The following is a 17,394-nucleotide window of genomic DNA, read 5'->3' on the forward strand; positions in this document are numbered from 1 at the left end:
TAGTTTACAAAGTTATATCAAGTGTACATATGTAATGTAAAAATATGTAAAGGTATTTAAACGGTCAATTATGTATACATTATGTATATAATATGTGTGTAAGATAGTATAGGCATAAGGCATATAATACTGACATTATTACTTATTGGAAAGATACTTGTTGAATTAATATTTATCTTTCAATTACAAAATTTTATAAATTATAATATAACTTAGAGGTAAATGTGTATTGATTAAAATATTAATTACTTTCACTTTTATTAATCGGAACGAACCGTCTCTTATCAATTGGATTAATGTCAACTGACAATATCTCGTGCAAAAGGTGTCACCATTTTACAATTGATAAGAGCCTGTTGCGCAGTAACATATTGCAACTCACAGAATAAAAAAGTATTCGTTAAGTTTTTATATCGTTGTATTTTGCCATTTAAAAAGAAAAAAATAGAAGATGGTTTTACGACACCACGTAGAGGGATACGAGAATTTTTTCAAATTTATGAAAAATTTCAAATCTAATGAATCAGTCTACGTACTTTATAGTGGTAAAAAACTTTCTAATGGCAAAAGTTGGTGCCCAGACTGCGTAGAAGGTATAATTGCTGTACCGTAGTCATTTATTTTATATATAACCTTAATTTTATGACACATTGCTTTTTTTCCATAAAACCACTTAGAATCAGTATCTTTCCATGTTACATGTTTGTTTTAATATAATTACATGATAGATTAAGAAACGCTTTTTTTAAATACTGCAAAATATATACCTTATAATATACTATATTAATAAGTTAATAATCTATATAAATTTAAAACATTTTATTCTTATTACAGCGGAACCTTTCATAGAAGATGGGTTTAAAACAGCTCCAGAATCAATACACTTGGTTGAAGTTGAAGTTGGAGATCGGCCATTGTAGGTGATTTAATAGAATAAAATATATATGTTAGTGTATACTTCTTTTTTTGAATTTAGTCTGAAATATTTCTATCTTTTAGTTGGAAGGATTTGAATTGTCCATTTCGAACAAACTCCGTTACAAAATTAAGAGTACTGCCAACCTTAGCAAAATGGAATACACAAAAACGTCTAGAAGGTGATCAATGTCAAAAGATTGACTTGATTGAAATGTTACTTACTGATGAAGATGACTAAATAATTCAATTTCGTATGCTACAGCAGTGAAACTTAAGATGAGCAGCTCTGTAAGTCACTAAACAATGAATTTTTTACTAAATGTTATTTTGTTATAAGTAATGTAGTAAACAATCAATTTTGTACTCAGAGTGATCTCTTACAAGATTAGGAGATATAGAACTATCTTATAATTGTATTGTAATAGTATCTTACTTTAGTCAAATTACTTGCATATGTCTTCTTATAAGAATTCCTTTTTTCCTTTTTTTTTACAAATCATTTCAACATATACAATTACCACAAATATATATATATATATATACCATAAATATATGTAATAATATCATTATAATTATTACAAATAAAACAAAAACTATATTTTGTAATGTGCAACTAAGCATGTGGATAAATTTTTAGATATAAAAGTAAATAAAATATTTTTATAAAATCTGTAAGAATTGTATAGAGTAACTTTTGTTTTTTACATATAAACAATTAAAAAAGAAAAAGATTAGCAATAACATAAAAGCATTGGTTTCTTTTAATATTAATTATATTGTATGGAATGTATTTTTTAGAGAGAATATTTTCTATAATATATTATTATTCTAAGTACATTAATTATAAAGTTGTTGGTGTTATGTCTTGTGATTCTGACGGTGGTATAACTTTCACGGAGTAATGGATTTTCTTATTTCTTATTATGCTATAAGTGTTATCAAAAATAATGGAATCTACAACAGATAAAGTTATTGATAAAGTATCTGATATTTTCATGATGCAACTGTTTACACAATGTCTACTCACATGTAGAAGGTACTTCACAGGTCAAAATTCCAATCTCATCTAATTGATGAGCAGCCACTCGTCGCATTGGTATCACTTCTTTCTGTGTTCCATTATAATCTTTCTTCACAATACCAAATCTAATGTCATGATTCTCGGTACGAAATTCCCAGCTACACAATTCCCAATCATTCACGATTAATAAATATAGAATTATATCATATCATAATTTATGAATTTTTTATACCTTAACAGAGATCCCATTTCAGATGCTGAGATATCAAGCTCTAGTTTCCCACCTTTCTTAATTGTAACTGTTGTAAAGTTCTCCTTATCTTTCTCTGTGTTATTTACATACATTTCTTTAGGGACCTTGCCACCAAGACAAATCTGAACATAAAGAAAAATTTTAATATCATCGTATTTTATTTATCAAGAAATTTGCGCAAATTTTGAAACAATATAAATTTCTTTTTCTTAGTTTCCTTTTTCTTCACCTTGGTACCAAGCTTTGGGTTGCCATCAGGATCTTTAAGGGTGCCTCCAAAGAAAGCAGGCACTTGATCTCTGTCAATGTTACTGAATATTGCTGTCTGCCATCTCGCAGGATCCGATTTGTATATTTGAATCTTTGATAAGGTATACTCGTTCATAAACTTTTTTGCCACCGAAAATGCGAAAGCAAATACCTTTGGAGCTACAAAGGAATACGAGATATAAACCATCAATTTATTATATGATTATCTGTAATATAAAAATTGTACCATTAATTATGTAACAGGTCTTTAAAATCTCTGGGTAATTAGCCTCATACATTTGGATTAAAGTAATGACAACTTCTCCAGCTGGAAAATAGAATTATGAATTAATATTTATAACAATAAACTAATTTAATTGAGTGATAAAAAAGCAGCTTCATTTTAGGAAAAATTACATCACTGACCGATCGTTTCTTACAAATTCATTGAACAGATGACTCTTTCAATTTATATAAGCATTTCATTGGTTACCTTGTTTTTATGGTCCACGAGCACATATAACTAACGAAAAAATGCTACGAAACAACTGGTAATGATACTTTAAAAAGTCGAACAAAATATACTCTGAGGAAGTTATGTAATCATGGTCGATATACATAAATTTTACCTGGTCTCCAGAGATATTGTTTCAAGTTAAAACTCTGCATGTCAAAAATTACGACGACCTGACCAGCTGCTGGACCGTGTTTTAACATTTGTTCTCTACATAATTTTAAGTATTCTTCGAGACGTTTTATGGTCACCTTTATCATATCCCTTCTCGAAACCACGTGCAAAATACCATAAATATCTAATGCGTCGAAATACACTACAATCACTGCAAACATATTGGAATTATTGATTTCATCATGTTTCATCCTCAATTAGGGCTATGGTGAGCATATATTCTACAATTTACCTGGGGCACCGTCTTTATCGAAACCACATAAACCGTGAGGTAGATAGTCATTCAGAATTTGAGGAGGATCCCATTCGGTTAATTTGTCAACTTCCCATTGTTTTCGCCACTCCATAGACTAAAAAGTAATTCATCTTTAGTTTGAAAGTATTATAAATATAATGTACATGCATTAATAGTAAAGTAGGTAAAAAATGTTCATATAAATAATATATTTATACTTTGTGAATTTCAAATCTTAAAGACTATTAAGCTGTATATAGTACTGTGTATAATGATGTAATGTAATTTAATGCACAATATTATGACAGAAAAATCTATACGTTTAAAATTATAATTTTCAACATATACTCCGAGAATAGAATGTTAGACTAAAAACACTACGACTAGAATTATCAAAATAATGTCTTGTTCATATGAATTTTTTCTTTTTATTAATTTTATAAAGAATTAAAGATAATAATCGAATTGATGACTTTCTACATACATAGAAATAACAGATTCAGCGAATGATTGAAGCTTTAGAGAACATTAGCACCATGAACGATTATTACCAGAGATACACAGATACATACATCCCGTATAGTTCAAAGAAAATTTCTGTTTCTATAAACGTTCTCTTAATACATAAGAATTAAGCGGATAATCAAGACACGGAATTGAGAAATTTAATTTCTAGTCTGCCTTAAGGGGAGAAAGGGATTATAGTTGCAGCTAACATATTGCAATATCCGGAATTCTATTCGAAAGAAGAAAGTAGTACGCATCGCGATATTAGGATCGTTTCGCATTTTTAAACGTCGTTAATTATGGAAATCGATAATGGCACAATATGGGTAGCATTACAGGCATCGAATCGTGTATCAAGTTCTCCAACGTTTAAGTATAAACCGATCCAGGCACAAAACAAAAAATTACAATCACTATCTTGGCGTAAGAGAATTTAAGTTATTAAATTTACTATTAATAACGTTATTTATTAATATTTTATTAACATTATTTATATAATTTATTAATAACTTTAATTTAATTAATAAATGAAATATGCTTTCTTCGCTAATTTGTTAATGATAATTTTATATTTACTAGCTATAATTTTGTAACGAAATATATATTAATATAAAAAGAAATCTGTACAAAAGTAGGTTCATCAATATACAGACAGGTATGAAATATTACAGTTGTTTGCATTTCAAACAGTTATTCTGCTCTCTCTTTGCTCATCAGCTTGAAGTGTGAGCTGTAGAACTTACTGATTTTTCTCGGTTTTATGAACAAGTATTTTTTTGCATATACATATATACATATAAATTGAATATATATATAAATTGAAATTGAATCGAATAATTGAATATATATATATAAATATGGTACAAGTTCAATTTAAAGAAAATGGATAAAGCTAGTTTCAAGTTTTAAATTTCAAAATTAATCAGTCTCTTTTCGTATATTTTTCACAGTAAGATAATAAAATTTTTTAATATTTTAATATGTATAAAATATAAAAATCCTATAATAATATAAAAAATAAATTAATATAAATAAATTCAGACGTTTCTTTAATAAATAATGTACTGCTCGTACTTCGCTCATTAATTAAACTAATTGTAATAATTAATTAACTGCAAGTACAGCGAAAAGAATTCGGAAGTACTATATTGCGAAGCACCTGAAGCGATGAAAAGTGCATATTGTGTAGAAGAATTGTTTTTTTCCTTCTGTTGGCCACTAGACCATAGAGAGAGTATACTTTGTTAACGCTTCGTAGACGATCTACAAGTCAGTGAAAATTCAAAAGATCGTGGAACGTGTTTCTTCAGACTTTCTCGGTTAAATTCATGGCTAGAACTATAGAGCATCAGGCGCGAAAGGTGATGACTGATTAACGTAATAGTCGATGCTAACGTTGAGTGTGCAACTTATCGCAATTATGCCCAAAACGTAGTTTTCTAGATAACAGTATGTCAAGGAATGCGTATGAGTTCGAAACTGTATATCCTTATTTTTAGGGTGAAAAAGTTTGCTCTCTGAGGTAGCCGATTCTTTTTTCATTCATTTTTGTTAACCATTTGTGACTCGAATAATCTTTAATAATTTGCTTCGACTAGTTCATACTCAATAAGCTATTTTTAAGAGCAATTCATGGATAGAATATATATTTTCATATTTTCATAAATAATAACATTTTGTTTGATCTGATTAATATTCAATAAACTATTTTCAGAATTGATCTATTATTTCGACATATTTCTGTATCTTTGTTGCCAATAACAACGTATCTTTATACTTTGTACTTTGATTTGTTTCTATTAATACCAGTACTATCAAATCTATCTAAAACAGAAGTTGTATATTTAGTCAATATGTTTCAATACTAAATACTAAATAATTGATGTTGACCTCAACTGTATTACAGTTTGAAATAAGACCACAAACAGTTAATGAATTCATTAGAGTCGGTGTCATTAGTGTCTAACACATTGCCAGTCGCTCAACAAGATTGATAATTTTTCACTGTATATACCTGGCAAAGTAAATGGTGGCCTGGTCTTACATTCTCTTCTGCACAATTTTACATGGTAACACCGTTAGACAGTCGCGAGGAACTTCATTTTTATATATACTATTAGAATTTTCCTTCATGCAACATTTTGCACAGTTTTTCTTTAGTCAAGCAAAAATTTATCGAAATATTTATATCAATGTGAATCAATCCGATTGACAATATGTATTAAATTTCATTATAGAGAAGAGATACACAATAATAGGAATACAATAAAATAGGAAAAATTCAATTAACACATGGATAATGGAATTTTGAAATTAATTAAATAAAGTCCTATAAATCTGTTAGTTACGCGATTAATAATAATATGGTTACATTGTATAATTCGTACGTGTATAATGCAACCGACGCAACATGAGATATGTGAAAGTTCAATATAAGTTTGAACGAAGTTGTCCCCCTTTCGAAAAGATTTTTTCTACGGCGAAGGAATTTATTTATTATTCGGTTTCTATGAAACTAAATAATAAAAAAAAGAGAGAAATAGGGAAGTGAATAGATGGGTTTGTGTCAGTAATTATAGGTAAAAACCATCCATACCTCACGTAGCATCTTCTCCGCAGCAGCCGGGTCCCATTTTCTTGCTAAAAATCATATATATTTTTTAATTTCTATTTCAGAGTCAAGAAATATTGAATTTTACATTACATATTTATAATTCAAATGAAATTGGAAAATTAACAAATTTAATACTAATTAAAATTTTATGTTCATTTATTATATATTTTTTTATACGATTAAAATTAAATTTCCTAATTTCGCAGAAAATACTTAAACAAAAAACTTTTTGCTCTCTGTTGTAAATTTTCTAATGTCTAATTTTATTCAATGATCTCATGAAAATACATTTCTTTCACTGTCCTAAATGGATATTAAGGAATCTTTATATTTATTTATAATTTTTTATTCTTTAAATTATTTTGTATAACAATCTTTTGAGTAGTATATGAAGTATATTCCATTTGTGTTATTAGTGTTCAACCAGTTGTTAATTTCTCATCACGTGTATCTCATTGCAAATTACACTTGATTTGAAGATACTACGTAGTGAATGTTAGATTCTTTCTTTTACGAGGCTTTGTTCAAAGACCAAAACAAAAGACAATGTACAATTACACACAGTGGCTCGTGAAAATATTTGAATAGTCAATTATTCGTCATATTAATAAGCCATGTTATTCAGTGGGACCATCTTTAGCACTAATTACATGTTTAAGACTAGTATTTATGTTATATACTACTTCTTTATTAAATGCATGGTTACAGTATCGAAATATCTTGTAACTTCTATATACATTCTCAGATTTGTTTCAAATTTGAGTATTCGGTATAATCATAACAATCGTGTCTCATTACAGCGTTAATGAAACTTACATACAACAACATACAATATACATATACTGTGGCTGAAAAGAGTACTTGTATATTACTGTATTTATTATAGCATTTACATATTAATTAATTAAGATCAAGTATATTTCGTACCATTTAGTAATTTTTTTATGATTAGAAAAATTTAATACCAGAAAAATAAATCGTAGAGTCTGATGAGAAAATGCTTCACTGGAAAATAAGGGTATTTGCAAATACTTTTGAAGCCATTGTACATAAAAGTTCTGTACGATAAGTATTTAAATATTTTTATGAGTCACTGTACGTAAGGATTTCCAAAAAATGTCTTATTTTGTATAATTTAAGGAATTAAGTTCTATGATGATTGTGCCTGCTGTCTTTGAACCAGCCAATCAGGTAGGACATTAAAGATGACTGTGTATAGTATACATATCATAAAAGCAATAATCGCCAGGAAATGTCGCCGATTACAATGAAATAAATGAACATAAAGGTCCAAGTTGCGATTGGTCGCGAGATTGATAAATTTTCTTCGGGGCACGTTTGACGCATGCAATGTTGAGAAACTGTACGAACGGTTACAACAAATTACAAGAATTCATACCTCGAAGCCAACGTAGTAGAAAGTTATCGTCATGATGCGGTTGTTTCAGAATATCTTGAACTGTCCGCCTAAACTGAAATCAAAAGTTTGTATAAATTAGCCGGTTATGTAATAAAATTTAAAATTCACGTATCGTACACGAAATAACAAAAAAAAAAAAAAAAAGAAGATTTAAGACTATGCGAGTTTATGGTTGTCACAGAAAGAAGTAAAGAAATAATCCAGAAATATTATATCAAAATATAAGGACGAGGTAACAGAATGATGCATGAAAGTAATAAACTTGTAAATATATTCGTGATATTAATAATAGATGTAAATGCAAATAATTTACACAAGCGTCTTATCAAAGGATGCATTAAAATAATGGATATTTTTAAAGAAATGTAAGACAAAGAAGATTTTTATGGATTCAAGAAACAAATAGCTTTCGTAATGCTATAAATACTTCAATTTTTCCAAATTTCATAAAATTCAAATGAAAACGATTATAGAAAATTAATTAATTTTTTATGTATTTTTACTAAAACTCGTGATAAAATTTTTATGTAGCTAGGTTTAGCAAAACTATGGTGGTGAATCTACATCTTTTTACATAGTTGTATAACAAAAGTATAATGACACAGTGTTAGGAAACTGAAATAGCATAATACCTATATAAATTGGAGCGAAAAACATAAAAAGCTATGCCACGTAATTATTTGCTTATATCACACTGTAATCTTACGCTATAACTTGTAAAATACGTATTTCTATAACATTTATAGCCATACTGCATCTATCTTTTAGCAGGAGGGATTGGTTATATTGAAAATTTGCTAGCACGCCTTTCATCCATGATTTGCAGTGAAAGCAAATCGTTTTTCTGGGAAGTGCACTAACAATTTTACGGTCAGCGCAAAAATCTTAGACAATTTTGTTTCGCACAAAACCACCTGCACTTATTTACTTTCACGTAGATTTTTCAGCAGGTTAACTCAATCCTGTTACCAATAATCAAAATACGGGTCACCGATACACGACGTGTATGGAATCTGTACTTGTAATTGAAACTCTATTTTGCATGCTGAATTTATTTTAAAAAATTCGAATGAATTTTGCAATATTAATTATGGTAAGAATTCAAATTCTATTCTAAATATATATTTCTTCTGTCATATTGAAAATTGCATCATTTGGAATTCTATTTTTTAATTAAGTTTAATTTTATTTCCAAATACTTATAGAGTAAATTTTTAAAAAATTTCTCCTAATGTCAATCATGATAAAAATTCAACTTCTATTCTAATTATTCTTTTTTCTCGAACACATTGTAAATTGTATCACTTCAGTTTGAAAATGAATTCATGTAATAATCATAGAAGGACGTATATGCTTCCTGCTTCCTCGGTAATCAATGACAATCAAAAAAAAAAAAAAAAAAAAGTAAAAAATATATAGGTGAGTATATGTATTACGTTAATTATTTCTATGTTAATTTAACTTTTTTCTAAAAACTTCTGCACGTAGCAGACTCATGCACGTTTTATAGAGACCGCGTAGCTCAATTGCCATAATTGCAAGATTTTATAACATCTTCGTTTGTCAGTCACGATTCGCGAAATTGCTTAGTTCCAGCTTAAATCGAACATCAGGCGAAACTCTATCTAACGCTTGATATTGGCATGTACTTGTTAAGTAAAATTGAATTGAAGTTATTCTTTCACAAAAGTTAACTAAGAAGTTACAAAGCAAAGTATACAAATATTGTATAACTTATCATCCAATAATAATAATTACATTATGAATATTTACGAAAGTACATATTTTTCTATACACAGGTATATGTATTTAATTTTCTAAATATTATGACGAATATCTTATTTTGAATATTTCGCATATCTTTGCATATATCTAATTTCAACATAAAATTGTCGCTATGATATTTAGAAATTGAAACAAATTATATTCAGTTTTTATCTTAGTGGTATTCATAAAAATATAAATTCATGTAAAAGCTCGCAACCTACTAATGATAAAAATTTGTTGTCACTATTACACAATATGAAAAAAGATTATACAAAATTTAGTGGCCACCGATACATTAATATCATTCATCTCTTCTCTCTCCCACTATCTTTATTAAGATCTCTTATATGAAATAAAATATACGAAGGAACTATCACGTAACTTAATTGACTGATGAAAAAATATTATCCACCAATTTATTAATACTGCTTAATCTTTAATTATTATACCATCTATAGGTATCAACCCTTTCCCTTATACTATATAATCTTTTACAAAATTTCCTTGTTCATTAACTAAACAGAATCTATAGGAACTATCGTGTAATCTAATCGATTGACGAAACATCAAACTTAGTATGCTAGTCACATCCTCAATGTAGCACAATTCGAGTACCTGATGAAACCATTTTATGCGCACAGAATCGTGTATAAGGAGGCTAATGGACAGATGAGGAGATGTACAAATGTGTGCGTTTAATTTTCAATAGTATCAGCGTCACGTTGTAAGATCATGTGTCAGTCTGTATAGGTGAACAGCAGGGTAAAGAAAGTGCCGTTTTACCGGAGGGAACCGTTCACTCTCGATCATCTTAACGTTCGTTTACAAAAAACATTATATACACAAGAAACGGGTATAGAAAGAACTGTCTTTCACAAGGAAGAGTTGTTTAAACTCTACGGATAGATTTAGCGACTATCAAAAAAGAAATCGACGAACAAAGATAGAAGAGGTGTATGCACGGTCCACGTCCCGCGATAAAGTAGTTTTCATCGGGTGAAATCCATCGGATAATGACACGTTTGCGAGCGACGAAAGCGATGATAAAAAGCGTGCTCACTGCCGGCAGCATGAAATGAAAGTTTTAAAGGGATAGGAAGTAGATGTTCATTGTCGACTATGATGATGATCCGCTGATAGAACGATACTTCCATGTCGAACAGGTTTGCATGATAACAAGTGTCATTGCGTGAATGACTGGAAAAAAGAGAAAGAAATCATATCACAAAATAGAATGGTCAGAATATGAGAATGAAAATATCGTAGACATAGAACGAAGTTAGTAGAGATTTGTAAAATTTAACAATATAATTAGTGTTTGTATATACACTGATTCGTGAAAGTATTTGGATGCTTATTATAGAATGCTTTTATGTAATATGTATGTTACATAAAACATTTTGAAATTTTATTTAACGAAGCACAGCTATCATCGTTATTTATTATTTGAAGCCAATCTAAAAATCTATATAGGAGTTATAAGACATTTAGTGCAAACATGTATTTAATAAAAAATTAGTATACAATATGAATAATAGCCTTAAACATATAATTAGTGCTAACGATGATTAAATACTGTTGCCAATTAATGGAACGGCTGTTCAAATACTTTAAAAAACCTCTGCTACATATGTTTGTTTACAAATTATGTTTATAAGAAATATCTTGTATTATAATTTCTATGGATATACATTTACTGATTCATTTCAAATTTTACCAACATGATCATGGTAATCGTGTCTCATTGTAATGTTCATGAAACTTCAAATAGTTTTCTGTAATACGTATAATGAATTTATACAACTTTTCTGTAGTACGTGCTCAACTTTCATGAGCTATTCTACATAGATACATAAATATATTCTTTATAGAATCATTGTAGAAGATAAACATTAAAAAATATATCCATCTGTTAACGTCAGGTCTTTTATAGAAGTAACAATACGTGTCAAGTTTATCGAGGCTTCTTTAGAGCCATCGCGACGCGTTCAGCTATCGATAGCTATAAATTTAGGTCTGGCGATATAAGGCTAGTTAGGCTACGAATTCTGAAAGTTGCGAATGTTACGCTATAGTTTCGGACGTTATCTAGGTGGACGTACCTTCGAGATTTCCAGGTGACTTGCTTCTTTAAATTCTTTTCTTCTTCTTTTTTAAGTGGAACTATATGTTTTTGTTTATATGGACGTGCAGTCCGTTCCGTGATGAATTCATTGACCTAGATATATTTGCACGCCGAGCTCATTTAAGGTCGTTTACTGCCGTTCAAACCTTGCCTTCACTTAAACGTCCAGAAATTGTTATTTATTGTCGGTATTCGAAATGACCTCGGACATCAATGTACTGATTTGCTCTATCTCTAAAAGATAGTTTCACCCTCTCCAATGTTGCAGAAATAATTCGAACGTTCTCACTCGACATTCTCTAACAACCCAAATCATATCGACAATTTCGTTGTATGTATAATGAAGCATCGTAAATTGAATTGATAGCAAAATCAACTCTGTTAGTCACAATAATATTGATTCCTTCGAAGCAACTGTAACAGTAACTGAGGATATCTAAGAATTGTGTTCACGGCCGAATCGACGAAATACTCTGGTGAGTAAAGATAAATTTTGAACAGTAAGTGACCTTAAATGACCTTGAAACATCAACATATTGTGAGTTGAGCTCGTCACGAAATGAGATACACGCTTATCTGAATGAAAACGTATGCATAGTTCCATTTAAAGAAGCTTGAAATCTCGAAGGCACGTCCACCTAGATAAGATTTATGATCATCAGATGTTTCCCTCGAAATAGAGTACGTTTTAATTGAAACATTTGTTTGCATGACGAATGGTTTAGGAGATAATTATATCACTCCAAATGAGTCATCCTATATATACTTACACTAATTATATTGCTAAATGTTATATACTCTTTAGTAGCTTCATTTTAAATAAATCTTTACAGTATAAAGTATCATACTTTATATTTCCGAGTTTCCTCATGAAATGACGAGGTCAGATTAAATTTACAACGTTTCTGATGTTTATTGCATATCAATGAAGGACACATTATTTCAACATTAAGTATTTCCTGCGTACAGAGTAATCTCATTTGTTCTAGTCAAGAATTTACATGTATAATGATTGTCTTTTTATCCTTTCATTTATAGAATGTTTCTGAAGTGAACAAATTTTATTACGTGAATCGTGTGATTTTTTATTACTTCTGATTGTCTATTCAAATTAGTTGTATATTAATAATATATTCTGTGATCATGTATGTAATTTAACATTTCTCTGTTTATTCGGTCTCAAAGTTTGCATACGGTATCAACAGTATTTAAAGTAGCTGTGATAATTGCTCATTATTTCAATCTTTTTTATTTGAATCACAATAAGAACTGAATCGATAGTTGTTTCCTGCCTTTGTATCTGTTTCATACGTAGAGTGATCTTGCAGAAAATTCTCGCTGCCAATTAACAACGTAACATTTAAATAATTAAGATACTCTAATCATTTTAGTTTAAGAAACTGTAGTTTGTCGTTAATTTTCTTTATTACTGTAACATTCTACCAGTGTATCCGATTTGAGTGTACATACGCTGTTATTTCTTTGACTATCAGAAATGCGAAAAAATATTCAGATGAAAGTTATTTGATTTGATGGAAGAGACTTAACAGAATGTTAGAATTTTTTCTTACACTTTTACTTATGGAAGTTTCAGCATCCACACATTTTTTAAACTCAATTATATACCTTTATTATTATCACTTTATTATGCATTTCAAGAAACATTCAATAATATGTACGAAGTATCTAGGCAATAATTTGTTTGGAGTAGTATGTAAAAATAAGAAGACGACAGAAGCAAGACTTGATTCTACCTGATATCGGATAAATTATTGTTGAAATATACACTTCATATATTTCGTTGGTTCGTTTCGAAATACGCAATATGTTTGACAAATAATTGACAGTGATAGAAATATACAAAAAATATATGTTTCGTATATTGAAATCAACAAACAAAAATTAAATTGAATAAATTGCTCAATCACAAGATCCCAGAACGTTAGTAAAATATTCGTCAGACACGTTCATAATATTCTTTTCAAGAGTGACATATCATTAACCTCGACCCTGTGGTCGTACCTTCTTTCCAATTGAATGGTTGACTTACTTTCATCAATGCAAATCGCTGGTTATCCTCCAATCCCACTACTTTCAACATCCTTGTGTCCCTTTTGTACGTCTTTTGGCGGTTTTTGAAGCTTCCGTTCTAGCTCTTTCACCCTGATTTGCGATAATGCGTTCTCTGCCTCCTGCTACCGTTACCTGTCGTTTACCTCGTTTATTTCTGTTTCAGCAACAAAATATATAGAGTTTAAGTCACAAGGTGTCACGCAAGACTTTCTTCTATTGAGCTTTAATCTCTGTTAGGAACGGGCAATGGTCAGATACGAAATTTTCGATAGCATGTATGATGTACAGTGATTCACAAACTATCTTAATTCACACTTCTAAAAACATTTTATGAATATATTGCGTTTATCATATAATCTGTATATGTACATATGTAGAAGTTATATATATGTTGGTATTTATTGCAAGTATATAGTAAAGATTACCAAAGTATTCGAACGATCAATTATTCATTACATTAATAATCTACAATATTTACAACTAATTATATATTTATATGAAACTGTTATATTCTATTTTTTTACTAGATATATGTTTGCAGTAAATGTTCTCCGACTTCTATATACATTTTTAGATTAACTTCTAATTTCATCAATATAATCATGATAGTCATGATAGTCGTGCCTTATTACAATGTTAATGGAATTTCAAAATGTGTTACGTGACATGCATAATACATATATAAAAGTTTTCTGTAAAGTAGTGTTCAAATATTTTGAACTATAGCCACTATAGAAGCTAGAATAAGAATGAATCATATCAATTTAATGTAATAGATATCACGTTCATTACTACATGGTAATCGATTCATTATTATGCACATGACGACGGGATTGCATTTCAACAAGAATGTGTCTCCAAGGTGTTGTAGAGTTGTGGTTGTTAAGGTCGAATGTGTATAACTCTTTTGTCTTTTTCATAAAATCCATGTAAAGTGATAAGAAATCTATATAAATAGATATACAAAATTTATACATGTATATGGTTATTTCAGAGGTATTTAAAATTTTTATTATGTGTTATGTAAGCAATGTTGTTTGCATCTTGGTTTGAGTTATTCTTCTTTGTTGACACAAACTGCAAATGAAATGAATTGTTAATATAATCGAGAGTGTTTGCAGATAAAACATGACCTGATCGGATATTATTTGTTTTATAAAAAAGAAAAATTATACTTGTCTCTTTCGTACCATAATATATTCTTTAATTAAATTAGTATGTTGCTTAATATAATTGGAGTTCAAAAGAAAGAAAAAAGTAGAGAAGTGAAAAAAGGTTCATCCGAATTTGCAACTCGATTGTGTTACACATTTAACTGTGGACGGTGAAAAATTACTGTTACATTGGGGGAATAACCGTATAATGTTACTAGGTGAAACTCTAAATGAACTACAAGCTGTTCTAAAATATTTAATATAATACTTCAATAACACAGTTGTATATTAATTTTTCATATTAATTTATAATTTTATCTTGTTCTCATATATAATTTATATACTAATAAAACAGTATTGAAAAGATATCACATAACAAGCGTCCTTTAAGAAATATAATCGATGCAACAGCCACTAAACTTCAACTCTCTCCTCAGGTGCAAATCAATGTTGCAATCAAATAAATTCCCTTCAACCGGTTTGATCTCACAGCAACCATTAAAATGCACCTCAAAATATTAAAAGAAAAAGAGGAACGTTACCGAGATAAGTAATCAATGTATACCTCTTCTTTGAAAAAACCTTTCTCTTCAAAACATAGAACGAAAATCGTCAACAAATCACGTTGTCACTTGGCGCGCAAACACATTCGAATAGAGCGCATCGTTATTGTGTTCGTGTTTCGCGGCTGCCGGCTTACTTAATGACGCAACAGGTGTCTCTTGCGGTCGTTGCGACCGCGCTCCAGTTCAAGAGCCAATTCCCTACTAAAAATGAATGTTGCGCGCTGACTGGCACCCAAAGAATGGTACCGTTCTGTTCTGCGCTGTGTTCACAATGACCGGTATTACCTTGTCACGGGATACCCCACCACTTACAAACCGTTGCGTTAACCTACCGGGATTTTGCTTCGTTAATCGACCGTCGCTATCCCCTCCATTTCTCGAAACTGATTTCGTAAAGCGTACGTTTTATATTATCTATATAAAATAAATAAATATATACAGTGACTCACAGAAGTATTTGAACATTTATAATAGAAAATTTATAATATATTGCATATGTTGTATTTACTGTAAACATAAATTAACTACAATTTGAACAGCCATTTTGAACATATAATAAATTGTTGAACACATAAAAGATAGCCCTACTAAATATTAATTCTTATTAAAACATTTCAAAATGTTTTATATAATGCATACAATATACAATACATAAATGTTTTCTATGGCGAATGTTAAAATACTTTCGTGAGCCACTGTATATCAACTATCTATATATATCTTATTCGCATTTAATATTTGAAATTTTCTAAAAATATACCTCTCTCAATAATTGGCCAGATGAGACCCGACATATGGCCAGTTATATTATCGAAGCAATAGTCTATCTTGTGTGCGTTCATATACAACGTAAAGAAACGTGAAACAATCAAAAGTCATTTCGACTGTCTTTGTTTGTTGAAGTAAAAGAATAATCAACTACGTGCTGAAATATGAGCTCTTCTTCCTCTGCAGATTACAGCTTACATTGGGAACGATGCAACATTGAGTTAGACAATCTCAAATGCGCACGAGTTTGTGAGTAACTCTGCATCATAATATTGATTAACAGCTTTGTAGTACTTTAAATACTCTATATAATTGCTATATGAACTTACCAAAAATATGACATCCTTCTTATATCAAAAACCATGAATGTACAAATTTTCATCTATTCGGTAAAAAGATCGGATAAAATGCCATTTTTCTGTGCTCTTAACTATAAAGATTAAAATAACGAATGTGACATAACAATTATACTATGAGTGTGTTTATGAATTTGAACCTAACCTCTCAATGCTTGGATTTGATAAACATATATTAATATAGATATTTAAGCAATAATAAACATGTATTACACTACTTTGATTGGAGTGTTTCTATCATATATTAATATACAAAGGTTACAAAAATGTACTTTCTAATGAAGTATTTTGGTTATTAGATTCTACATTTCATTTTCATAGTATTAAATTTGTATAGTCATATGAAATATATTACTAAAGTATTACTAAATAATACGGAATTTAATATAGAGGATTATCCGTTTAAAAATCCGCGCTCGCGAGAACTTGGAAAATAGCAACATGTAGACTTACTACTACAATTAAAACATGGCATGTGCCATCTGTAAGCTGCTACTAGAACTAGAGTTAGTTATAGGCTATAACACAGGGGGAGTTTGATGTCACCGAACACTATGCGCATGGTGTTTTCTTAAAAAATAATCAAATATGTATAATGACACTATTTGTATTTTTCGACACTTTTTCTACTTCGTTCGATATTTTTTATATCTAACGATCTGAACATTTTTTTTACGATG

At 29.6% G+C, this 17,394-nt stretch overlaps 2 protein-coding genes across 8 annotated transcripts; one reads left to right on the forward strand and one right to left on the reverse strand.

Moving 5' to 3' along the window:
• Positions 1–224: 224 nt before the first annotated feature.
• On the forward strand, positions 225–2,838 carry LOC139998388 (thioredoxin domain-containing protein 17). Of its 2 annotated transcripts, XR_011803250.1 has the most exons (4): positions 225–593; positions 835–916; positions 1,000–1,206; positions 2,406–2,838. XR_011803250.1 is itself a non-coding variant. In XM_072022854.1 (3 exons), the coding sequence occupies exons 1-3, from the start codon at positions 452–454 to the stop codon at positions 1,154–1,156; spliced, it is 381 nt and encodes a 126-aa protein (XP_071878955.1). In that variant the 5' UTR covers positions 225–451; the 3' UTR covers positions 1,157–1,287. The 2 variants fall into 2 exon arrangements, 1 of the variants encoding a protein (XP_071878955.1); XM_072022854.1 differs by lacking the exon at positions 2,406–2,838 and having other exon boundaries at positions 1,000–1,287.
• LOC139998380 (SEC14-like protein 2) lies at positions 1,657–16,592 on the reverse strand. 6 transcript variants are annotated; one of them, XM_072022834.1, is made up of 12 exons: positions 16,351–16,592; positions 15,590–16,004; positions 13,848–14,100; positions 7,885–7,957; positions 6,468–6,511; positions 3,362–3,479; positions 3,071–3,280; positions 2,689–2,769; positions 2,422–2,621; positions 2,172–2,314; positions 1,946–2,097; positions 1,657–1,872 (listed from the first exon to the last, which is right to left on the reverse strand). In XM_072022834.1, exons 3-12 carry the CDS (start codon positions 13,896–13,898, stop codon positions 1,760–1,762), a joined length of 1,185 nt encoding a protein of 394 aa, XP_071878935.1. In that variant the 5' UTR covers positions 13,899–14,100; positions 15,590–16,004; positions 16,351–16,592; the 3' UTR covers positions 1,657–1,759. The 6 variants fall into 6 exon arrangements, with proteins under 6 accessions (XP_071878935.1, XP_071878936.1, XP_071878934.1 ...); XM_072022835.1 differs by having other exon boundaries at positions 15,567–16,004; XM_072022833.1 differs by having other exon boundaries at positions 13,848–14,024; positions 16,351–16,591.
• Between the last annotated feature and the right edge of the window lie 802 nt (positions 16,593–17,394).

Source organism: Bombus fervidus, chromosome 3 (genome assembly GCF_041682495.2).
Source record: "Bombus fervidus isolate BK054 chromosome 3, iyBomFerv1, whole genome shotgun sequence".
Classification (NCBI taxonomy): domain Eukaryota; kingdom Metazoa; phylum Arthropoda; class Insecta; order Hymenoptera; family Apidae; genus Bombus; species Bombus fervidus.

Coding starts and splice junctions, on each gene's coding strand:
- LOC139998388 (XM_072022854.1), top strand. CDS start 452: ATGGTTTTACGACACCACGTAGAGGGATACGAGAATTTTTTCAAATTT. Junction 594..834: donor GTGCCCAGACTGCGTAGAAG/GTATAATTGCTG, acceptor TTCTTATTACAG/CGGAACCTTTCATAGAAGAT. Junction 917..999: donor GAAGTTGGAGATCGGCCATT/GTAGGTGATTTA, acceptor TCTATCTTTTAG/TTGGAAGGATTTGAATTGTC.
- LOC139998380 (XM_072022834.1), bottom strand. CDS start 13,898: ATGTTGAAAGTAGTGGGATTGGAGGATAACCAGCGATTTGCATTGATG. Junction 3,281..3,361: donor CGATAAAGACGGTGCCCCAG/GTAAATTGTAGA, acceptor ATATGTTTGCAG/TGATTGTAGTGTATTTCGAC. Junction 2,098..2,171: donor GAAATGGGATCTCTGTTAAG/GTATAAAAAATT, acceptor GGAATTGTGTAG/CTGGGAATTTCGTACCGAGA.